The 25,765-nt window shown below is 35.8% G+C and overlaps 1 protein-coding gene and 1 pseudogene across 5 annotated transcripts in view; both read left to right on the top strand.

Moving 5' to 3' along the window:
* Positions 1-22,191, top strand: part of RIF1 (replication timing regulatory factor 1) — a 79,198-nt gene extending 57,007 nt beyond the window's left edge. For 4 of the 5 annotated variants that reach the window (XM_014591281.2, XM_006157633.3, XM_014591280.2 and 1 more), the window contains 11 exons: positions 7,129-7,248; positions 8,111-8,262; positions 8,666-8,746; positions 8,835-8,889; positions 9,269-12,397; positions 15,157-15,303; positions 15,618-15,695; positions 15,786-15,901; positions 17,961-18,114; positions 20,804-20,912; positions 21,765-22,191. In XM_014591281.2, coding sequence (XP_014446767.1) covers positions 7,129-7,248; positions 8,111-8,262; positions 8,666-8,746; positions 8,835-8,889; positions 9,269-12,397; positions 15,157-15,303; positions 15,618-15,695; positions 15,786-15,901; positions 17,961-18,114; positions 20,804-20,912; positions 21,765-21,979 — 4,356 coding nt within the window. In that variant the 3' untranslated portion in view covers positions 21,980-22,191. The remainder of the gene's footprint in view (positions 1-7,128; positions 7,249-8,110; positions 8,263-8,665; positions 8,747-8,834; positions 8,890-9,268; positions 12,398-15,156; positions 15,304-15,617; positions 15,696-15,785; positions 15,902-17,960; positions 18,115-20,803; positions 20,913-21,764) is intronic. The other variant, XM_027775352.1, reaches the window with a different exon arrangement.
* LOC102476940 (endoplasmic reticulum-Golgi intermediate compartment protein 2 pseudogene) lies at positions 4,243-5,356 on the top strand (annotated as a pseudogene).
* Positions 22,192-25,765: the final 3,574 nt, after the last annotated feature.

The following is a 25,765-nucleotide window of genomic DNA, read 5'->3' as shown; positions in this document are numbered from 1 at the left end:
TGTTGTTATATTGCCTGCTTCATTGCAGATTTGATTCACCTGGTTCCTTTCTCTCTTCATCTTAATAAGTCTTGCTATGGTGTATCAATTTTATTTTTTTTTTTAAAGAACCAGCTTTTACTTTCATTTATTTTTTGTATAGTTTATTTTCTATTTCATTTATTTCTGCTTACATCTTTATTATTTCCTTTCTCCTGGAGTTTTATTTATTTTTTTTTTTCTGTTGCTTTTCCAGTTCTCTGAGGCATGATGTTAGGTAGTCCATTTGCCTTCTTTCCTTCTTCCTCTTATGTGCACTAATTGCTGTGAACTTCCCTCTTATGCCTCCTTTTGCAGTATCCCAAAGATTATGGAAACTCCTGTCCTCGTCATTGGCTTCCATGAATCTTGTTATTTCAGTCTTTATTTCTTTAGTAGTTGCAAATTCATTCAAGATAGGTTATTTAGTTTCCATGTATTTGAGTATTTTTGAGGATTTCTTTTGAAATTAAGTTCGAGTTTAATTCCATCAGTTCGGAGAAGATGATGTGCATAGTTTCTCTTTCTAAAAATTATTTAATTTATTTCACAGTTAAAGGATAAATTTGTTTTGGTACAAAAAACTTTGAAATTCATACATAGTTTTCCCATTACATGTATTTTGATGAGCTTTTTTTCCTTCTGAAACATTTTTTTAAATTAATTTACATTCAATCCCTAAGAATCATCATAGTATACAAAATGTGATTTCCCATCCTGAATATACTGCATAGTGGCTTAATCATGCATGTTATCATCAATAATTTTCCATTTCAAGTTTCATATATATGTTTTACCCCTATTTCTGACCCTCTGCCCTTCCCCACCCTCCTCCCACGCTATCTCTGGTGTCTGCAGTTGTTTCCTTTTCCTCCCACATTTTATTGATCACACAATTTTTTATATAATCTAACTGCTTTCAATTGCATGTATAACTGGTAATTTCAAGAAAAATAGTTTTAACTTTAATAAATCACAGAAATGCTAAGGACTTTGCTTAAAACTTAAAGCCATGAAACAGGTTAGGATTCTGTTCAAATAGTAGTCACTGGAATCTATCGACAGTGCAAGACAGGACAAAAATCCTTAAAATCAGAAAACAAAGCCTAGAAGAAAATCAGCAATGTTTTAGTCAAAAGTCACAGAATGCTATTTCACCAGTTCAGTCTCATGTACTTAAACTTTTGTTGTGGTTTGATCTTACCCATTAAATTCTGGGATATAATATTCAATTTCAGATTTATCCCTATGATTAAGTTGGCCATTTTCTTAGATTTTGAATTCTTATTTCTGTGTGTCTGTATTTTATTTTCCTGGTATAGCACTCTCTTGAGAACTTCTTGGAGATCTGGTCTGGCGTTGGTAAATTCTTTCAGGTTTGGTTTACCTCAGAATATTCCTGTCTTTTTTTTTTCCATATGTAGGATAAACTTGCCGGGTACAATATTCTTTATTGAAAATGCTTTTCCCTTAACACTTTGAATATATTTTCCCATTCTTTCCTTGTTCGTATTGTTTCCCGTGAGAGATCCACTGTTAGCCTGATGGGATATCCTTTGTAGGTAACTTGTCGTTTCTCTTTCCCCAATCTTATTATCTTTTGTTTGTCTGTGGCTTTGGTCATTCTGGCTATCATGTGTTTTGGAGAAGATCTTCTTGAGTTGATTGTATTTGGGGAATCCTTTGTATTTCTTAGGACTAGATCTTTGAATGCCTTCTCTAGGTGTTTTTTTTTTTTTTTTTTTTTTTTTTTTTTTTTTTTTTTTTTTTTTGAGAGGTTTTTGCTATAGGGCGTGTGTGCTCGCCAGACATAGAGACAGAAAGCGAGAAATCACCCCCCAGAGGGGATGGCCACGCCGCAATCCCTTCTCCTCCATTCTCCTCTCGGTATCTTGGGCACACACACACACGCCCGGCGTGAGTTTAAGCCACCGGGTCCGGAACTCAAACCGCAGTCAACTAAGTGGAAGTCTAGCAACATAGCCATTATGCTAACTGCTGGTCTCTGGAAAGTTTTCTTAAAGGATTTCATGGAGTGGATTATCAATGCCCTTATGAGTCTCTTCACTTTGTGGGATACCAGTTATCCGGGTGTTTGGACGTTTGATGGTATCTGTATTTCTTGTATTTTATTCTCTTTTTTGGGGGCAATTTTCTCAGTCTTCATGGTGGATTTTTCTAGGCCAGCAATTTTCTATGTCTGAGATTCTATTTTCTGTGTGATCTAGTCTGCTTTTAATACTTTCAAGGGATGTTTTGACTTCCTGTATTATAGCCTTCATCTCTAACAGGTCCATTTGATTCTTTTTCTGTATGTGTAATTCCTCTTTTCAATCTTGCAAGAATTTCCTCACTTCCTGGAACTCGTCAGCTCTTTTGTCCTGCCTATTCTGCAGTTCATTTTCTCTCTTTTCTTCCATCTCTGTTAGCTTTGTCATTATGAGTTTTCTAAATTCTTTATCAGATTTTTCCATGGTTTCCATTGAACTGTTTGTGAATGAAGAGGAGTTACTCTTTTCCCTTTGAGTACAGGTATTTTCTTGCTTTTCCATATTTCTTGTGGCCCTGCGGTGATTTCTAGTCATCTGATGGATGATGTGTTTCTTCCTAATTCTTCAAGTTCTGTCTTAGCATTCAGGAGCTTATAGATGGAAGTGATCTGGAATTCTTTGCCGGTTTTACACCTTTGTGCAGCAGATTCAGTGGATATTGAGGAATATGTTAACCGTAATAGTATTTGGATGTTTGGCTATGGTTCCCTTAGATTTGTCTAGAAACACAGAGCATGAAGATTGAGGAGCAGAGTGATGAGATAAAAGAAAAAGAAAAGGAAATAGAGAGAAAAAATAGAAGAAAAGGAACAGAGAAAGAAGGGAAAAAAAATTAAAAACAACCTAAAAAATGTATTATTAAAAAAAAAAAATAAGAAAAAACCACGGTGTGTGCAGGCCCTCTGTGCAAAATCACTAGTTCTCAGGAACCATGGAGGAGTCTTCTTCTGAAGGCCTGCCCCTTGCCTCTCCAGGAGGGCAGGATGGGGTGGGGGAGGGATTATTAGCAAGATAAAGGAGGGGCTGAAAGCCAAGAAAATACTTTATCTTAAAAAATTTTTTAAAGGAAAAGTTACAAAAAATGAGAAGACAGAGGGGCTGCCTACCACTTGAAGTTTGTGGGCTGGAGGCTGAATTATTGGTAGAAAATCTTCATTTCTCTTTTTTTTCTGAAATCACTTGTTCTCAGGAACCGTGGAGGAGTCTTGCTGGTTATAGTTTTTATGCCCTTGAATCTGTAGAGGCTTGCCTTGTGCCCTATCATGTCGAAAAAGTTCCATGTGGGGGTGAGAAAAAAGTGTATCTTGTGGCTTTTGGGTGGACAGTTATATAGATGTCTGTTAAATCCATTTGATTTATGGTATCATTTAGATCCTTTATCTCTTTACCTATTTTTTTGTCTAGATGATCTGTCCAGAGGGGATAGTGGGGGTGTTGATGTCTTCAACAATTAGTGTGTTGCAGTCTCTCTCTCCTTTTAGATCTGACAGTCTTTCCTTTATGTATTTGGGTGCTCCTGTGTTAGGTGCATAGATATTTATAAGTGTTTTATCTTCTTGATATATTGACCCTTTTACTATAATATAGTGCCCTTTGTCTCTTCGAACAGTTTCTGTTTTAAAGGCTATTTTGTCAGAAATTAGTATCACGACTCCAGCTTTTCTTTTTGGTTCCCATTTGTACAGAAAACCCTTTTTCCAGTCCTCTACTTTTAGTCTACATGTCTTTTTTTTTTCCCTAAATAATTTATAGAAGGGGCCAGGAGATGGCATAGTGGTTAAGGTGCTGAACTTCCACATAGCGGTTAAGAGTCCCACATCTGGCAGCTTGGCGGCTTGTAACTCACGCGGGAATGTGCATGTGTGCCTAGAATTCTGAGAGAAAGAAGAAATATGGGTGGCTGCATGTCCATCATCCTGTGGGGGGGGGTGGGGTAGTTTCTTGCTTTCTGTTTCTGGCGAGCACCCTCGCCCTGTAGCAAAAATCTTTCAAAAATTTATAAGAGGAAAAAGAAGTATTATATTCTAGATAAATAAGTTTGTTTTGTTTTTAGTTTTGGCTAAGGTAAACATTCTTAGCAGAGGGGCAACCCAGACTTTTGTGTAACATGGCGGTCATCTGGGACAGTAGCACAAGTGTGACCATATGAAGGAAGAGGAAGGTTTTCCTGATGATGAAGCAGCTTAATCGGAATAAAACCTTTTAAGTTTGGAGAAAGAATTGGATGGTTTTTCAAAGGTTCCTGAAAGCTATTTAGAAATTTCAGCCAGTGTGGGTACAGTTTCTTTAGTAGCATTTACTATTATGGCTTTATTAAATTCTCAGTATATGAAGATACATGGATGAAGTACGAATATGATGTAGATAATGATTTTTCTAGCAAACTGGGGATCAGTATAGATATTTCTGTTGCCAGGAAATGTCAGTATGTTGAAGTAAATGTATTTGATTTAACAAAAACAATGGTTGCATCTGCAGATGGTCTAGTTTATGACCAGCAATATTTAATCTTTAGCCACAGCAAAAAGAGTGGCAGAGGATGCTTCAGGTGATTCAGAGTAGGCTACAAGAAGGACACTCTCTTCAAGATGTCATATTTAAAAGTACTTTTAAAGGTACAGCAGCACTTTCACCAAGAGAAGATGGGTCATTAGAGCCTCCAGAAGCATACAGAGTTCATGGTCATCTGTATGTCAATAAAGTAGCAGGAAATTTTCACATAACTGTAGGCAAGGCAATTCCACATCCTCATGGTTATGCATTGGCAACACTAGTCAATCATGACTCTTAAAACTTTTGTCACAGAATACATCATTTGTCCTTTGGCGAGCTTGTCCCAGGAATTATTAATTCTTTAGATGGAACTGAAAAAATTGCTACAGATCACAACCAAATGGTCCAGTATTTTATTACAGCTGTGCCAACAAAACTGCATACATATAAAGTTTCAGCACACTCCCATCAGTTTTCTGTGACAGAATGGAAATGTATTAGAAACTGTGCTGCAGCCAGGCATGGAGTCTCAGGGATATTTTTGAAATTATAATCTCAGTTCTCTTATGGTGATGGTTATTGAAGACCACATACCATACTGCTAGTTTTTTGTAAGACTCTGGTATTGTTGGAGGAATCATACCAACAACAGACATGTTACATGGAACTGGAAAATTTATAGTAGAAATATTTTGCTGCCATTTCAAACTCAAATCTTACAAACCTGTTAGTTCCATCCCCTTTGAGGGTGGGCACACAACCACTTACTTCTTTTAGAAAATAATACACATTAGCACCTCCTGAGTGAAGAAGAATTTTTGCCTGAGACATAAAACCTTTTTTAATAATAAAATACTGTGCAATATATTCAAAGAAAAGAAAATATGAATGAGAAGCAGGAAACTCTTATTTATAAAAAGAATAAAAAGGGGGAAAAATCCAAAACTGAAGTCCTATACATGTTGTATCTGTTATAAATGTCCTAGAAGAAATTACGCAGCTAATCAGTGTATATGCCCAACTGGAGTATTGCTTTGATGATGACTTTGATACTTTGATACTTTGATGATGACAAAGAGGCAAATGGGCCTCTTTGAAATCAGACCTTGCTTCTTGGTAACAAAAAGTCTGAAGAAGTAAAGCCAGATGTAAAGAAAAAGGCATTGATAAGTGCAAATATTTGCATCCCTTTTTTTAAAGAAAATTTTATTTATTCATTCATTTATTTTAACCAGAGAGAGAGAGAAAGTGAGAAAGCAAGCCAACTGGCCTGGGACTCGAACCACAGTCAGCCATGTGGGAATGTCCTCCGTCTTAATCACCATGCCTCCTTCTGGCCTCTATTTTTTGAATGAATTTTTAATTTTTTTTATTCATTCACTTATTTTTAATTTGACCAGAGAGAGACATGCAGAGAGAGAGAAAGAGGGAACGTGAGAAATCAAGCCATTAGGTCTGGGACACAACAGTTGTTGGCCATGTGGGAATGTCTAGCAGCTTAAGCACCACACTACCTGCTGATCCCTGCACCCTTTTGTTTTTAAAAAATATGTCAGAATAATGCATATGAAACATTAAAAAAAAATTCCTGGCCGATAACTATGTAGACTTGTTAGACTCCGTGTAATTTGACCTTTTAAATTCACATATCGATATTTTTATTTGGTGTGTTTGTTGCATTAATATTCTCCATCATACATGCTTTGTCAGTCCTCCTCCCCTTTTTTAATGTTTAACGTTTTTTGGCTTTGATTTTTTTGAGAAATATTTCCAGTAATGGGTGGAGTATTTGAGGTCTAGCTGACGTGGCACAAACAGTAGGGTGAGGTGATGCTGTGAAGTGCTAGAAGCCATATCAGAAGACTGTGGGTTTGGGTCCCAGGTTGGCCTGAACACACCATGTTTACCTGTGATCCTAGCTGGCTTCAGAACTGGGAAGAATCACACTGTGAAAGCTCCTGTCAAGGAGAAGGGTACCCACCCTTTCTCTCCCCCTTTTCCTCAGAAAATTAAAAACATAGGTGGATGTATTTGAGTCTGGCAGTTTGGTTTACTTTACATTGTTTATGTGGTTTATCTTATTTTCTGGATTTATAATATTAAATGATGTAAATAGCTACTATAAAAGTTTGCGACACAAAGTCATTTGCTGTTATTGAATTAGTGGTCAGCCTGCCTTCCTCTCTCCTTTGCTTTCCTTTTTTTTTATTTTTTATTTTTATTTTTTTAATATTTCTTCATGAGTGAGAGATAGCACCCCCAACAGCATCCTGACAAGGCAGCCCACCCCCAGCTAGCCCTAGATCATGAGCACAAGCATACCCAGTGCACTCTGTGGCGGTCTCTCGATATGAACGCAGAACTCTTTTGTATGGGTCGGCCTTTTACAGCATCACAGTTTTGTGCTGTGCTACTATCCAATCCCTTTCTTTTATTTTAATCACTCGAGCATGAGAAATTTGACATTATTTAAAATATGCATTTATTAGACTGGAATTTTTCAAATGAGAAATGGAGAATGAAAATAGTACAATTACGATTAATGAATTTGTTTTGTTTTTAATAGACAGAGTATTCACAATTAAATATGAAGATAAGTGGCATGGAAAAGAAATCAAGCAGAAAAAGAGATTCCTTTTTGGCACAAAGAAAGGAGAAGAAGGAGTATATGAAATCATCAGTCAAAGTATGTTTTTAAAACTGCCTTCAATAGGATTTTTAAAAGTTAAATTCATGGTAGCTTGAAAATAAAACTTAATGGGAAGAAAAAAGCTGTAACATGCTAAAAATAAAAGATGAGGTAGCACAGGAATGATTGCTTGGTCTAGAAAGACTTGTTAGATGGCATGGATATCTAGAAGCCTTAGATGGTGATTTCTTAGATAAGCATCTTTTACATTCATTTTTGCATCTTTCACATACAGTTATTTTTGGCAGCAGCCCTCTTGAGGTGGAATGAGAACTAGTTAAGAATGGGTAACAGATATTTAGAACAAGAGAATATTTTAGGACTTTTGTTTGGAACTGTTGCTATTGTAGAATGTAATATTTTATATAGAAAGAGAAATAATTCCTATGTAAGACTCTTTTTCAACTTCAAATCGAAAAACCTAAGTATCTTGCTGATTCAGTTAACTAACTTTCTCTGTCAACATCAATAAGGATTATTCTAGAATCTTGAAATTTACCTTGGTGCTGGTGAAATGAAAGAAAAATATTATATTTTAAGAATAACTGAACTACTCTTGTAGCGGTTAAAAATGGTAAAACAGTGGCTGTGATGAAAATTTATAATGATAGCAAAGGTATTATCACATTATATTGGCAACTTAACTAGGCAATTCATATTTCATCCTGAGAACTGTGTTGGTATGAAAAACATTTACCCATGCTGTGTAGTTAAGCATAGACATATTATATGGACTTGCACTTCAGACTTCCTAGTCACTACTGAAAAACTGTATCAGAGTACTATATTAGAAGAGAGATGGATAGGGTATTGGAAGTAATTGAGAGCCTAAAGTATGTTACTTTTTTAAAATCTGCAGCTGAGACGAGAATCTTCATCTTTGAAAGTGAAGAGTCAAATGCTTTTGGAAGAAGAGAAGTCTGCTGACTTTGTGTTTATACCTCCAGAAGGAAAAGAAGTAAAAGAAAGAATATTAACTGAGCATCAAAAAGAAGTACTCAAAACAAAGCGGTGTGTAGGTCTTTTATCTTAAATTGAATATTCTATAGTCACACTTAGATTTAGATATTATGTAATGAACTTTAACTTAGTGTTTAGAACTAAGATACTGTATATATTAAATTTTAATGCTAAAATATTGTACATAATTAAATTTCATAATGTATAAAGCTACCTGTTAACGTACCAAATGTTTCCCTTTTTTCCTTAAATGTTTCTAAATTGAATTTCTAAATGACATAGGTTGGGTTAGGAAGGGAATATAATCTCATAAAAAATCTGGAAGATAAACATTTAGGTCTTGGTTTTATATTGTTTATAAAAGAATTGTTTATAAAAGAATATGGTAGAATTGTGAATTTCTAATTGCAGGAATATCAGATTTTAAAAGTTACTTATATAAAATCTTTTGCAGATGTGATATTCCTACCATGTATAATAATCTGGATGTTTCACAAGATACCTTACTATCTCAATATAGTCAGGAAGAGTCTATGTAAGTATGGAAGCCATCAGACTTTAGCAACTGTTTTCTTTTTAAAGTAATTTAAAGCACTAGTTTATACAATTTTTTTTCTTTCCAGGGAAATCCCTACTTTAACCAAAAAACCAAAGGAGGATTCTCAGATGATGATTAAGGTATATTTGGTATTTCATATTTGGGATTTTATAAATCACCCTTCAAATACAGTTTATTAAACTACTCAAAGGTTATCTATAAATCTTCATTTTATTAATATTAGTATTTATGGTATAATCCTCTTTTTATAAGTTACCCTATACACTCGTGGAATTGGTATGTTGTATCTATGTATGTAACTAAAATAAATATTGTGCTTTTATTGAATATTTATAATTGGGAACACAGATTATTAGGTATCTACCACTACCTTTGGAGTATTTATAATATTGAAAGACAATGGTTGTCTTTTGAATTACTGAAGATTTACAATGTTATTTCCCCACATTCAAATTTGTTGTGGCTAATTTGTACATATATATATACATTTCTGTGCAGGACGAACAAATGGAGAGTGACATTATCATTTCCCAAGATGTCACGGGAAACTGTGGTATGGATGAACATCTTGCAAAGGCTTCCCTTTCAAATAATGAGTGTAGTACCATTTGTGAAACAAATTCAAAAATACTGAGCAGTAATGATGATGCCAGAAAGAAAGCTTTCAAGAAAACTTCAACTGAGTGTGCATCTAGTGCAGAAAATTCTTTTGCTGGCCCTAGCCCAGTTTCTAATGCCACTATTTCTGGAACTCCCCTACATCCAACAAGTCGGAGGCAGACCTTTATTACCTTGGAAAAGTTTGATGGCTCAGAAAATAGACCTTTTAGCCCATCCCCTTTGAATAATATGTCATCAGCTGTTACAGTGAAAAATAACCAGGGAAGCATGACTAATATACTAATTTCACCAAAAGCAAAGAGAAGAGAAGTGAATCTTTCAAAATCTGACTCTGACAAAATAGTAAAGGGAGTTAAGAGAGCAGGCCGGAGGTCAGGTAAAGCTGAACAAACAGGTAATAAAAGGTCTAAGTCCTTAATGAAACCTGAACAGGAGAAAAATACTAAGAAATCTATGGAAGGCATGATAGCCTTAGAAAATAGTCCACCTAGTTTTCTTAATCAGACAGAATGTGTGTCAGATAATCAGGCTCATCTTTCTGAATCTACAGTGGAGTATGAAGGCACAAAGCTTAAACCAGCAATAGAAAGCACCGTGTCATTGGAAAACAATGTAGAACAAGAGAATGTGGGAATTAATTTGGAATCCAAAGAAAATACACCCCCAGCAGTAATACCAGCAGATCAAATGGTTAATGAGGAAAGCCAAGTTCCAACAACTCCAAATCAAAAAACCCTTAGAAGGTCTTCAAGGCGACGTTCAGAGATAGCAGAGTCAACCCCTGATAGCCAAGATAAAGAAAATAATCATCAAAAAAAGGAAAGACGTAAGGATGAAGAAAAACCTCTCCAGAAGAGTCAGTTGCATGTTAAAGATGATGTTTTACCTAAGCCAAAACTGATTTCTGAGCAAACTGTACAGGAAAATTTAATAGAGAAAGGAAATAGTTTACATGAAAAGACTTTTGGGGAAACCAGTGCTAATGCTGAAACTGACCTAAATAAAAGAATGCCAGACCTTGAAAATACCAAATCTGAGGGAGATGGTCCCCAGGACAATACAGATAAGTCCTCTGAGAAACCAGTAAGAGGGCGAACACGGTATCAAACAAGAAGAGCATCTCAGGGTTTGCTTTCCAGCATTGAAAACTCAGAGTCTGATAGTTCTGAAGCAAAAGAAGAAGGTTCAAGAAAGAAGAGATCTGGCAAAGGAAAAAACAAAGGCAATGACATTGTTGACATTGAATATCAAGAAGAAAAAATGGTAAAACAAGAATGTGTGAAAGTGGAAAATCAGGCACATGATTATAAAGCAAGTTCTGAAGTAGATGTAGACCTAAGAACTCAAATTTGTGAAAAAAAAGATGAAAGTACTGTAATACTCGAGGATTCTATGCTATCTTCAGATTTATCACAAGTTTCTGATATACCAAATATTTGTGAGGAAAAAAATAAAACTAGCATATGTGCAGAATATTCCTTTCTAAGTCCAATTGTGCCAGAATCCAATCTAAGGACTAGAAATGCTAATAAGAGATTACAAAAACAAGAATCTATTGATACTAGTAGTCTGGGAGAATCCTCAAAAATAGGGACATCAGATATCTCTTTGCTTTCTGAAAAATCTTTACAAACACCTGAATGCCAACACAAGAGAAGTAGGAGAGTAAGGAGATCTAAAAGTTGTGATTGCTGTGGGGAAAAGTCACTGCCCCAGGAAAAATCACTCATTGGTTTAAGGAATACAGAAAATTGTGATGTAAATATCAGTGAAATGAAAAAGACAGACTCACAAACAACTGTAACTGTCTCAGAAACTTCTAACAGGAACAATTTGTGTTCCGAAGTTTTAGATGAGTATCATAGTGTGAATTTTCATTTGGGTCTCAAGGAAGAGAGTGATACTGTTAACGACTCATTACTTGTTTCCAAAACTGAGTTAAAAGAAACTACCGTTCAGGAATGTCTTGAAAGCCAAAGAATTAGCCCATGTTTAGGTGAGTCCAAAGACACTTCACAGGAATTTTCTCCTATGGAGACTGAAGAAGAAAAACCAGACAATACCCTGGTAAAAGAGACAAGTATAAAGAATGTTGTTAGTGTTGAAGACAATGTATGTGAAGTAACAACAAAATCAAATTTAGAGGAAGTAGAAGCTATGGAATTGGATATAGAAAGTGACAAATCTGAAGTTAGCGTCCCTGAACTAGAAAGTGCCAAAATTGTTATTTCTGAAGAAGTGGCAATGGCAAACAGTATTGAAAAAAGTAATAAACCTGAAGCAGACACAGATGAACTGAATGCTAAAGAAGTAGCACCTGAAGAATTTAATTCAGATATTAGTCTTTCTGATATTACCACAGTTGTAAAAGTGAATTATCAAACCGAGATTTCTGAACAAACAGTTTGCAATCTAAATGGGGGAAAGGATGAACCTGATCCAAGCTCATCTGAAGAAGTGAATGCTGAAATAGAAAATTGTGCAGGAATTAACACAGCAGTAGATGCTGAATCTCACCATCCCAATGAGACAGAGGATAGGGATATGATCACCAAAACCTCTAAACATGAAGCTGAAACAAAAAGCTTGAATGCAGTAATAGACAATGACACATTTGAAATGAACAGTGAAGAAGGGAAGATTGACTCTAATAAAACTGAAATACAGACTGAACTTAATAAATCCAAAGAAACAAATCCAGATGACAGTCGAGCGATAGTAGGAAATGAAGATAATTTACAAGAAATTCTCCATATTTCTGGGAAAGTGGAGGATGCATCACAGTCTGTGACATCTGAAACAGCTGTCTCTGAACTGATAACAGAAGATAATACAACTCCTCAAAAATTAAAGGAACTTAGTACCTTATTTCTGTCAGCAAATGAGAGTCCTAGTGGCACACAGACACGTTGTGTCTGGTCTCCTTTGGCTTCTCCATCCACCAGCATTTTAAAGAGAGGACTGAAAAGACCCCAAGAAGATGAGATCTCATCACCTGTCAATAAGGTAGGGAGAATGAAGCTGAATATTATGGGATCCAATATTTGATTGAAATTATTTTGGCCATACAGTATCACCTTGTGAATGAAGGACATCAGAACTCATTTTTGATTATTTACCATGGTTGCCAGGGAAAAGGGTGGGTAGGAGGAGAGATATTGAACAAAGTGGACATAAACCACTTAGGTACTCATTTTATTCCCTAAAGATCTTTATATAATTGAGCACGTTGTTACCTTTGGCAAAATTAGCAAGGTTTTCTTAAGGTGACTTTCTGCTCCGTAATAAATAAACAGAACTTAGGTGACATGGACTGCTGTTAGAGCAGGCTTAGAACTTGTGTGATGTGAGACTTTATGCTTTCTGTTTCACATAAGTGTTTATGTAACACAAACTATTTTCCAGACCATATCTAAATTAAAATAATCTCTCTCCTTAGGCTATAGTTTTGTCAATTTCTAGATGTGATTTCATTTATAATTACTTGTATCTCCTAAATTATAGCTTCTTTAGTTTAAGAAACATGGATTATCTATGTGTCGTCTTTAGCTTCTGGCCTGTGCTTTGTACACAGTTGAGTAAAAAAATTTAAAAAGGGGGATGGGGAATTATATGTATTCACATTGCTCAACTCATCTTGTAACAAAGTTGATAGTCTGAGAAGGTGTAGTGCTGACATTCTTTAATTTTTTTTTAAATTTATATTTAAAAAATTTACAAGAGGGGTGACCAGCAGATTGTGTATGGTTACGTCCCTGGACTTCCACATAGTTGACTGCGGATTGAGTCTCAGACTTTGCAGCCTAAAACTCATGCCGAGCGCGTGTTTGCCCAAAATCCTGAGAGGCAAATGGAGAACGGATTGTGATATGGCCATCACCCCTGCGGAGTGATTTTTTGCTTTCTGTTTCTCTCTCTCTGACAAGCACACATGCCCTATAGTAAATTCTAAAAAGAAAAAAAGAAAAGAAAATTTACTAGAGAGTGTATGCACTTGCCAGCAAGACAGGAAGAGAGAGAAAGCACCCCTCAGTGGAATATTGTTATACCTCAATCCCTTCTCTTCAACTTATCCATCATGTTGGGATTTGGGGGCATGCACAAATGCCCAACTTATTTTCAAGATGCCAGAGCTGAGATCCTGCTCTCTTAACCACTAGATCATGGAGGTAGCCCCCATTACTTCATTTTGAGATTGACCCTATTTACTCTCTATATACGTGTGTGTGTGTGTCTGTCTGTCTGTCTGTCTGTCTGTATATGTATATATCCATATATATAAACATGACACCTTGATTTTTAACCTTCAGCAGGCACATTTTTAAATTCTTTATTTAAATTCCTACTCCTGTAGCAGTTAATTATATTTTAACTTACAAAAATATACCGAAAATTCTGATGAGAATTCAAATATTAATTTATTTGGGAAAACTTCACAGCTCCTGAGTTTTTGTCTTGTGCATTTTTTTTTTTTTTTGACAGGGTTATAAAGTATCCTAGTAGGCCACAAGAACCCTTGAAAAGTTTCTGAAGATAGAATGCATCAAGGTTGATGTCTTTTTTTTTTTTTTTTTTTTTTATAAATCTGCTAGAAAAGCACATGTGCTAACTGGAAGGAGAAAGAGTGAGAAAATACCCTCTTTGTGGAATGGTCACATCTTAATCCTGCCTCTATTTCTCCCTCAGAGGGATTTCGGGCACACATGCACACACACTTGGCATGACTATCAAACCACAAAGTCTAGGACTTACCCAAGCAGTTAGCCATGTGGGTTCCAACCACCTTAACCACTATAACATAGGCCATCCCAAGATTGATGTCTGTCTTGAATATATTTTAGGTTTTAATGCAAGTTGATTAACTAGTTGGTTGGTTGATTTAATAGTAGCTCATACCATATTTTATTTAGACCATCATATTATACTTTCTGTAGCATATATATATATATATATGACTCTGCCTACTTTTAGGAACCCAGACCAGAAGATGTGTAAAAACATACTAATGGTGTAAGACTACTTTAGGATGTATTTATATCAAATAGCCAAATGAGTGAAAATACTGTGTGCATTTAGAAGGGGCCAAAATTACTTCAAGCTGGGACTGAAAAGACAAAAAATTTTAACTCAATTATTGTGACTCTGAAATTAACCCTCAAAGTTTAGAGCAGAGATTAGTAAGATATACCCAAGACCAGTTTTCTCTGTTTTTTTTTTGTTTGTTTGTTTTTTACCATTTGTTCGTCCTAGTTTATTAATTAAACCCATAAGATTATTAGAACCAGATTAGACAGTTTCAGTTGCCATATGCAGTTTCATTAGGTTTCTACTATCCCTGTTCACAGTCTTCAATGTTATCTTATGCAGAGTTGGTTTGCAGCATAGTTAATTAGAATGAATTTGGAGGGGTCAGCAGGTGGTGGTGTGTTTAGGCGTTGGGCTCCCACATGGTGGACCACAGTTTGAGTCCTGGACTTGGCATCTTGGTTTTTCACTTTCCCTTTTTTTTTGTCTCTGGTCACATTTTAAAGTTATGACAAATAAAATAAAATGAAATAATTTTTTTAAAAGTTAATTTGGTATTGACAAACATTATGAAAGCAGTCACTAGGAAAAACAACAGCTTTGTGCATTGGCTTGTCATAAAATAAAATTTCTAAACTCATGTTCTGATTTTTAGTAACTTCGTAATGAGAATTGTGGAGTTACTTTTTTAAAAACTTTGTTTTTATTCTGTTAAATAAAAACCTAACTTCTGTTTTCAGGTTCGCCGTGTCTCCTTTGCAGATCCAATATACCAAGCAGGATTGGCAGATGACATTGATAGGCGATGCTCTATTGTTAGGTCCCATTCTTCAAATAGTTTTCCCTTAGTAAAAAGTGTTAAAACTTCACCTACTTTACAATATAAGGTAAGCTAGAAGTTTTAAAATAGACATAATATGTATATATAGACACAGAATGGCATGTGCGTAGTTTGTCTTAAAATTAAGAAACAACTAATGTGGTTTGGATATATTTTGTTTCTGCCATTTGGTAAATAGACATGAGAATAGATTGCAAGAGTCAATGATGATCTGGCACAGTTATTAATTTGGTGGTAGTTTATTCAGTTCATTTTATATTTTCTGAAATTTTAAATTGAAGTCTAAAATTGTGAAAATTAAGTTGTTATAGTTACCTAGGGTTCTGAGTTTTTTTTTTTTCTCTCCTTTCTTCTGTCCAGCATAATACCACTTCTGCCAAAGGATATCTGTCCTCAGGATCACGTAGCCCTAAATTTAAGAGCTCAAAGAAGTGTTTAGTAAGAAGTGCTTTAGTTTTCATGTAACTTAAAATTTTTGTGTTCAGTCAGGTGAACTCTTATTTAACAGCTTTTGAAATTTATTCTTAGATCACAGAAATGGCAAAAGAATCTGTGCCTTGCCCAACAGAAAGTGTTTACCCAGCCTTAGTGAACTGTTTGGCACCAGTTGACATCATTTTACCTCAGATTACATCAAACATGTGGTAAGTAGCTACTTGGTCTTCTGGCATATATTCCAAAATGCCAGAGAAATGTTTGAATGGTTAAGGTTCTCATATTTAGAATTGATTTTATCCACATACATTTTATTAATATTTAAAACATAAATACAGCTGGGAATGTTGGCCAGAAGGGATGCAATGAGAAGTATTTATTCTACAATAATGAGATAAATATGTGTTTAATATTTACCAAGTGCTAAACCTTTTACAGCATTTTTCTCATGCTAACATAAGCTCAGTGGGGAACGTGATTATTAGTTCCACTCTGTGGAATGAGTTTTACAATAGTTTAGCCATCAAAATTCTACAGATAATAAGCTGTGAATTGGAAGCATGAGACTCAACAGAAAACTTAAAACTTTTTGGTTTTGTTTTTGCTATAGGGCCTACACACTCGCCAGAGTGATGGGCGTATGGGTAGTGAGAAATCACCCCCTGGGGAAATGGCCATGTTGCAATTCTTTCTCCTCCTGTCTCCTCAGGATTTTGGGGGGCACACATGCACAAGTGCCCAGTGTGATTCTCAGGCCACCAGGTCTTGGACTGGACTGTTACTGGGCAGCCAGCCATGTGGAATCCAGAGCCTTATACCTTTATGCCACTTACTGGCACCGTGTGTGTGTGTGTGTGTGTGTTTGGTTTTTACTTTTTGAGAGAAGGATTTTCGACTCAGGGCAAATGCACTCACTGGAGAGAGAAAGAAATTACTCCTAATGGGGGATAGCCACACCACAATCCCCTCTCCATTTTTCTCTTGGGATTTTGATCAGACACGCACTTATGCCTGGTGTGAGTTTCAGGCCTCTGGGTCTGGTAATTGAGCTGACACCTACTGACCCCAGGAATTGTTTTATTTATTTATTTTTAATTAAAGTCTATTTTGTTGATATTATTGTGAGTCTTGGAAACTACATCTTTGAGGATAGATAGTTCTGGATTAGTTATCTTGATTAGGAGTATTTTTTCAGGTAACTGAGATACTCGGATTGTTCCTCTTTAAATGAATTATCAAGCTGTTGTCTCTGAGTATTATCTGCAACAGTAGAGAAATTGCTCTTAAACTACAAAGAATTTAATGATTCAGTAATGTGTATCAGATATACACTGAATTCATTTCTCACTAAGGAAGTTGGGGAAAGATTTTTGTCCCATATTCTGGTGGTTAAAGGAGTTAGATCCCACATGGCTGACCTCAGTTGAGTCCTAATCTCAGGGTATGGAAAAAATATGCTGGGGATGTGTGCGTTCATGTGCATGCATGCATAAAGTACCCAGAATAGGACAGAGAAATTGAAGAGGTGGGATAGCATTGTGACCATGCTTCATGGAGGATGTTCTCTCCCTCTCCCTTTCTCTCTCTCTGTTGCTGGTGAATACACACACCTGGTGATTAAGGAAAAAAAATGTAGGGGAAAGAATATTAATAGGGATATAGGTGGGCCAGCAGGTGCCACAAAGGCTAAGGTGATTGGATCCTAATGGTTGACTGCTCAGTTCAAATCCCAGACCAGGAGGCTTGAAAATACCCTGGAAACGTGGATATGGGTGTGTGCCAAAACTCCTGTGAGGAGAAGGGGTTGTGGCATGGCCATCCCCCCTGAGTATGATTTCTCACTTTTCCTTCTTTATCTCATGTCTCTCCATGTGCCCTGTAGCAAACTAAAAAATAAAAAGTGTGGAGGATATAGGATAGGATAGCAGAGCTAAAGCAAAGGAGCCTGAACTGACTATGGTAAAATGACAAGTTTTACTTTTTCTGCCATACCTCTTTGTATATAACACAGTTAGTGAGCAATTACATATGCTAAAGAAATGTAAGTCTTTTCTATTAGAAAGAGTGATTTCTGGAAAGCATGTGGTATGTGATAGGTGTATGGTGGTTCCAATACTATATTTTATGTTGCACATACTAGGTGGGCCTACATAAATTAACTCAGTTATGCTTGAGCTTAAAAATGGAAAATTCAACTATGTAAGACCTTGTAAGTATCATGTAAATAAAATTGGATAATTATGTTTCCCCTTTTTCTTATCCGTTCAGGGCAAGAGGCCTGGGACAACTTATTAGAGCCAAGAATATAAAAACAATTGGTGATTTGAGTACTCTTACACCGTCTGAAATAAAAACACTTCCTATTCGGTCTCCAAAAGTGTCCAATGTAAAAAAGGCTCTGAGAGTTTATCATGAGCAACAGGTAGAAACTTTGATGTTAGTTATAAATCATGTATTATTAGTAAATTATGTCACAATACATTATGGAAATTTGTATTTGAATTACTCTTGCTTAAAAACCATTTGAGAGTACTATCTCTCCCATTGTTAAGTGTAACTTAAGGCTCATCATAAGGCTCATCAGTGATATTAGATATTTTGCAGGCTGAATGCACTTTGGGAGGCCCCGGTTTGATTTCTGGTACAGTGTAAAGGCCTGGTACAGTGGTATTGTCCCCCAGCTGGGTGTCTGAGGCAGGAGGGTCATAACTCAACAAGATCCTGTCTTTGAACAGCAGCAACAGAGTAGTAACTTAAGACATTAACTTATGGGCCAGCTGGCAGTCAGGTAAGGTGGTTGGATCCCACATGGCTGGCTGCATGGTTCAAGTCCTAGACCTAGTGACTTGAAAAGCTAGGGCTGGGCACCTGTGCGTGTGTGCCCCAGATTCCAATGGGAAGGAGAAACAGAGAAGGTATTGCAGTCTGACCATTCCTTACCGGGGTACTTTTTCCACATTCTTTCTCTCTCCTCTCTCTTTCTTCCATGAGCACATGCATCACCTCGCAAAATTCTTTTTAAAAGAAGATTATTTTGTAATTTCACTGAAGTTAGTTCAGTTTTGCACTTTATGTAATGCACCTCAGGCTTACTTAAATTCTGTTCTACTCCCTTCTCTCTTTCATTTCTACCAATTGGTGATTTATTTTATGGCTGTTATTTTTAAAATTCAAATACTCCATCAGACATCTACAAAAACCTTGGAAATTTGTAGGTCACAGTATTCTGACTTTGGTACTTAGCACGTCTGCGACTTATTTTTCTTGTGCATGTGAACATTTTGCATAATGGGTGTTTTCAAGATTCTGGTGAAAGCCAAATTCTACTCTTAGAACAATACGTAACTAAGTTATATATTTTCAGACGTATTCACAGACTCTCCTAAAACCCATTGAGAAAGACTATCCATTGATACTAGTAAAAATTGTGAAAAAATGAAAGATAAAATATGTTAAAGTTGAAAACCAGTGCTCTTATATACAAATATGTTTGATGGCTTTATTAAGATACAGTTTACATACCATTAAAGTTACCAACTCAGAAGTGTAATGACTTTTAGTGTAGTTTTGCAGTCATCCCCATAATCTGACTGTGAAACATTTTTATCATCATTCCAAGTAGAAACCTTGACCCCATAGATGTCATTCCTTATTTGCACTCTCAGCCCTAGGCAACCACTCTATAGATTTGCCCATTTGGGACATTGAATAAAAGTAGAACCACACAACCTGTGGTCTTTTTCTTTCTTTTTTCATTTTTCAAAGCTAAGAGAGACAGGTCTTCCAAGAGGCTTTTGGCACTGTAATTTGCACACAGCCACAGCCAACCGGCCATCATGGGTATGCACACACCCAGTGGCGCTGGACAACCCACGACCCTCCCAATGTGGGTCTGGCATTACAAAGCCCTGGGACACCTAGGTATCACCACCTGGACTATTCCTAGCTTTGTGACTTATTTTTTAAGTTTAAACAGGGGGACCAGCAGGTGGTATGGTGGTTAAGGTGCTGGACTCTGACATGCCCTTCCATGATTAAAGTGCCGGACCTGCTGGCTTGCATTCTAACTTTCCCTTTCATTTTCTCTCTTTTTCTCTCATCAAAATTTAAAAAACAATAGCAAATAAAATTAAATAATTATTCCAATAAAAAAACAAAAGCACAGTTAACCATGCTGAGCATTGTGTCAAAATTTCTTTTTAAGGCTAAATTATATAGCATCATAGAAATGTACCACATTTTATTCGTTCATGTTTTTACTATTATGAATAATGCTACTGTGAACATTCATACAGGTTTTTGCCTGGTCAGATGTTTTTGTTCTCCTATATATGTAGAGGTGGAATTGCTGAGTATGTGGTGACTTGTAACTTTTTGAAATGCTAATATCTGAATAAGTGGTCCATGGGCCCTGCTCACACCTAAAAAATTATTTTCTTTTTAAAAGAAACCCATAGAGGTGGCAGGTGGTGTGTTGATTAAGGTGATTGGACTCCCACATGGCTGACCACATTTCAAGTCCTGGACTTGGCAGCTTGCTTTCTCACTTTCCTTCTTTCTTTCTCTCTCTTCTCTCTCCCCTTTCCTCTCTTTCTCATCTTCAAAAAAAATAGTTAAATAAAATAATTATTTTTTAAAAAAGAAAGAAACCCATCTGTTATTTAAGTTTCGAAATCTAGGGTTCCTCTCCCCGCCCCCCCCTTATTCCTGAACTTTGGAAATAAAATGTACCTTTTCACCTACCATTGCTATATTTTCTTAGAAATCCATTATACCATTGACTGTTCCTTCTTTCTTTCCTTCCTTTCTCTTTCCTTCCTTCTCTAAAGGGCTCTAGGACTCAAACCTCAGATGGCCATGTAGGAGTCCAATGTCTTATCCACCATGCCACCTACTGGCCCCTTGAACTGTTGTTTAACCACACATTTTGTAGTACATGATTATAGTCCTTCTTTTTTGTGTGTAGTTAGTAGAACAATTTTTTAGTAATATTAGTTATTTATGATGGGCTATATGTTTTAAATAGTGTGTTATTTTCCAGTGTTTTTATTAGTATTTCTATTAAGTTAATTTTGATCTTTGTGCGTGTGTGCTTTGAATATATCACCAAGGTGAAGTCTCGTGGACTAGAAGAGATTCCAGTTTTTGATATTTCTGAAAAAACATTAAATGGAATCGAAAATAAATCTCTGTCTTCTGATGAGGAAAGACTTGCCTCAGGTATGTTTCAGCAAAGTAGGACAATTTTATTTAGATCAGCTGACTTTTCTTGAAGAAATATTTGGTTGTTTTTGTTTTTAGTTCTAAAACCAGGCACTGTTAATTCAGTAATTATTTTCTGTGTGTGCTTGATGCTGAGTACATTAGAAAAAGTTGATCTGACCTAAACTATGTCTGGGTTTTCTCTAATTGTAAACTTCTAGCTTATTGAGGTCTATAATAAGGATGTAAAAATTATATTCTATTGTAGTTTATGTTAATAAAAACAAAGTAGATTGTCTGTTTCTTTAATAACAGTAATAAATTGTGGTGTAGTGGATTTTTCTGTCATCTTGTTCTAAGCAGGAGTACCTCGGCCTGAAACCTAGGCACTTAAACTTTTAGTTAACTTAAAAAAAAGGTACAGTTTGGGGGCTAGCAAATATTGTGGCGCTGTACTCCCATATGGCTGACTGCGGTTCAAGTGCTGGACCTGGTGGCTTGCTTTCACTCTCTCACTCCGTCTCTCTCTTATTAAAGTTAAATAAAATAATAATAATTATTATTATTATTATTTTTAGAGAGATTTTTGCTGTAGGGTGCGTGCACTCACCAGTAAGTGAGAAATGGACACACTGCAATCCTTCCTCCTCCATTCTCCTCTTGGGATCTTGGGCATGCATGCACACATGCCCAGTGTGAGTTTAAGCCTCTGGGTCCGGGACTCGAACCGTGGTCAACTACATGGGAGTCCAGCAACATAACCATTATGCTAACTGCTGGCCCCAAAATAATTCTTTAAGAGAAAAAAAAAAAAGCTATAGTTTAATTTTTATCTGGCATAGACTTACTCGTGCATCTTTTCTCTTTTAGATTTGGTTGATCCCGTGGCGTTAGAACCTCCATTATCTAAAAACCTTGTGGCCCAGATTAATAATCTTGCTCTTCAGCTGGATTCAGAGGATCTCCATAATTATTCAGGAAGCCAGCTATTTGAAATGCATGAAAAACTGGGTAGTATGGCAAACTGTATAATAAGAAATCTACAGTCACGTTGGAGGTCACCAACCCAGGAAAATTCTATTTAGAATTTTCAGACAATTGAAGTTTTGTGTGTAGGTGTGTGTTTTGTTTGTTTGCTTGTTCATTTGTTTGTTTCTTTTAACATCACTGGATTTCTTGATTGTTAAAATAAGTTCTGAAGTTTAGCACAATTTCAGAGAAGAAACTATTTGTAAAGTTGATAACATTTTAAACCCCAAAGGACAATGACTTATGTAAGTTAAATTTTATAATTTCATTATGTAAGGTCTTTTTTTTTTGATATAATGTATTTTCTTGGCTGCTATGCGTAGTTTTTCAAGAACTCTAATTATTTAGTAAGATGTGAAAGCAAAAACTAGAATAGAAGCATACTTTTTTTCTGCCTCACACTTATAAACTTATACATATTCTGGTGAAACATGTAATGTAAAATATTTGAAGTAAAATTGAGAATTTTTATTTGAATTTTTGTTGAACTGATAAAGGTGTTTATACTTCATTTTTTTCTTTGTAAATCACATTTATTGTGCCTGAGTTTTAGGAAATTTGTTCTGGGTAAACATCTCAGATGAATTGCAGAACTTTTCACTGCAGGTGTCAACTTTGGAAAACTTGAGCAAAAAAAAAAACTGAAGGTTTTAGCTTCCAGGAGTTGCATTATTGTTTAATTTACTGAGTGAGATATCATTCATTTATATTAGCAAATATTTGTGGAGCAGCATTTGCCTGTGAGGAAACATAGTATTCCTTTTTAAATGCATGCCTCTTTGTATATTATGTATAGATGACATTTTTAATTTATGAATTTCCTTGTTAATTGCATTGATATTTCTCCAGCTTCTTGTAAATGGCTTGATTTTGTTTAATAGAAACCTATTTTGTATATATCAAATACTGAGATATCGGTATGGACAGTAGAAGTGCATCATGGGCTTGCTGCAGGTATTTGTAGGAGTCTTTCTACAAATAAAATAACATAGTTTTGTACTTAGTTAATAGTCTTAGTTAAAATATGAGTTTTATTTTCTATAGTATCCAGAATGAATAACATTACAGAAAGGTGAAAATGTTAACATATAACTTGATATTCATGCCTTTACTTATTTTTGTCCTTCGGTTTATAAGAGGGTATCAACCACTAGAAAACATGCCTCATTACATTTCTTTTTAATGGAGAGTTAGTTTTACTATTTTAATTATAAGTTAGACTGTGAGAAATCTGAAATTTACCTGCTTATTTCACCTACGCCCAAAAGAAAATTTAGAAGAAATTTGGAGCTATTCTTTTCATATGGCGTGTTTTGTGCCTACTTTAAAAAAAATAGGGTACATAATTAAAACATCTGTAAATTTTACCAACTAGTGTTAGAACCTGACTTTCTATATTTCTTAATTTTTGTTCTGTGTTGATTTTTTGCATATGCACTCACCAGAGAGAGACAGAGAAGGGGAAAGTGAGAACTTACCCCCCAAGATGATAACCATGCCACAATTCCTACTCTTTCATCTTCTCTTAGAACTTTGGGCCCATGCACACAGCAAGATTTTTTTTAGGCTGCCTGATCAGCAGCTGACAGCAAAATTGGCCATGTGGAATCCAGTACCCTAACTACCATGACACCTGCTCACCCTATTTTGTTTATTTTTTTAAACTACAAATATATCTCATTTTCTGCACAGAATGAGTGCTTTATTCAAAACCTAATCTTTATCTTATAAAGGCACATATTCTAGAGCAGTTCATAGAGCTTAATACTTTTGTCTGGGTACCTTTCTTATATTCAGCAAAAACTTCCAACGAGCCCCCTATAAAAGTTGTGGGGGTTTTTCCCCCTGTAATCATATACTGATGATCGCTACAAATATTTTTGGGTTTAAGTGTGATATTCATAAACTGAAGATGGTTTTAGAAATTTTTGTGATCCTTTGAGCTAAGAATTGTAGCTTAAATTATGAACAAAATATAGTTTTTGAAATAGAATATAATTATGGTTTATACTGTCCATTTCTCAAATTATATTAAATAGTAAAAAGAGCTCCCCCCCCTTCTTTTAACTGAAAAAGTATGAATATGTGTGGGGGGGGGAGGAGAGGAGATTTAATACAGTGTGGAGTCAAAATTAACTCAGTTCATGACTGCATGTCTTAACATTTGTATAAACGTATTGGTTCGAAGTTCTTGGGAAGCTGAAAAATAGCAGACAATGCGGCCAAAAAGGTTGTATTTACTTAGATCACTAAATTTAATAGTAGGCACAAGTGTTAATTTCTTATAATTTTCTCTAGATTTCCCCTTAATAATTTTTGCATAGCAAAAAGCATTAATATTCTTTGGTCCATGCCAGTGTTTTTGTTTCACTATTAAAATGTTTGTTTTTCAGGTTTTTTCTAATAATTAATAAGATAGATGGCAAATATTAATAAGAACACAGGAAATGTACTTTAATCATTTTATGTGTTATTTGAAAAGAGTAGGATAACATGCAGGAGTGTAGTATTTATATATATATATATATATGTATATATGAAATACTATTTTAGATTTCATAGTGCGTTTAAATTTTCACAATTTAAGCAAGCCTGTTACTACTGATGCTCTGCAATTTGAACGAGTTTGAAAGCCATCGCTGAATGGTATAGAAGTTTATTCTAATTACAGTTTGTATAGGGTAAATCAGGTTAAATGATGCTATGGGATAATATAGTCAAAAGTCTAACTTAATCTGGACTGCCCCTGAATATTTTTTCTCTATAGCCTGAAGGTAGTCAGGGATTCTGTTACATGTTTAAAAATCATTATAATGTCAGAAATAAGTGGCAAGGTAAGAATCAAATTTGGGGGGAGGAATGTAAATATATACATGGAGCCTTTCTTGGGGGATGGGGGAGAGGTTTTTGCTATAGGGCGCGTGCGCTCGCCAGAAAGACAGAGACAAACAGAAAGCGAGAAATCACCCCCCAGGGGGGATGACCACACCGCAATCCCTTCTCCATTCTCCTCTCAGGATCTTGGGCATGCATGTACACATGCCTGGCGTGAGTTTTAGCCACTGGGTCCGGGACTTTAACCGCAGTCGACTACATGAGAGTCCGGCAACGTAGCCATTACGCCATCTGCTGGTCCCCGTGGAGCCTTTTTTTAAGTAAAGGAATGAGAATAATGAAAAATAAGAACTGTTTTAAAAGCTGTCTTAGTTGCAATGTAAGAGAAGTTATGAATGAGTTAATATTTTTCTTTTATGTCATTCCTTTCATCTTTGACTTAACATGAGCAACCTAGATTTCATTTTTCCCCCCAATTTTTAATAGAGCACACGTGCTCACAGAAGAGTGACATATAGGGAGATAGGGAAAGTGAGAAAGAACTCCCCAGGGGGATAAGTCACACTGCAGTCCTTTCTTCCCTGTTCTCCACTTGGGATTTTGGGCATGCACACACTTGTGTCCATTGTGTTTTTCAAGTGGCAGGGTCTAAAACTCAAATTACACAGTTGGTCTTGTGAGATCCAGCTACCTTAACCACCATGCCACCAGCTGACCCAGCTTATTCTTTAGGATGGATTTCCAGGATTTTATTTGTCGGCTAGGCTAAGAGGTTGTAAAATAGTAGTTGTTGGCAAGGACTTTGGTGCAGGAGGAGGCAATATTTGCATTTTACCACAACCCACGTTCATTTTTCCCCTAAACCATTACGAAGGTCTTAGGCTTTGTATGTAGATGTTAGACTGAAATTTTAATTTTTAACACAATTCTTTTCAAACTTGTACATGCATGTAAAAATGTTATGTTTCGATAGGTCTGCAGTGGGGCCTAGGAATCTGCATTTCTAA

This window comes from Tupaia chinensis, unplaced genomic scaffold, assembly GCF_000334495.1.
Source record: "Tupaia chinensis unplaced genomic scaffold, TupChi_1.0 Scaffold000549_1, whole genome shotgun sequence".
Classification (NCBI taxonomy): Eukaryota; Metazoa; Chordata; class Mammalia; order Scandentia; family Tupaiidae; genus Tupaia; species Tupaia belangeri.
The sequence above is the reverse complement of the archived record's forward strand: the minus strand, read 5'-3'. Positions and strand labels throughout refer to the sequence as shown.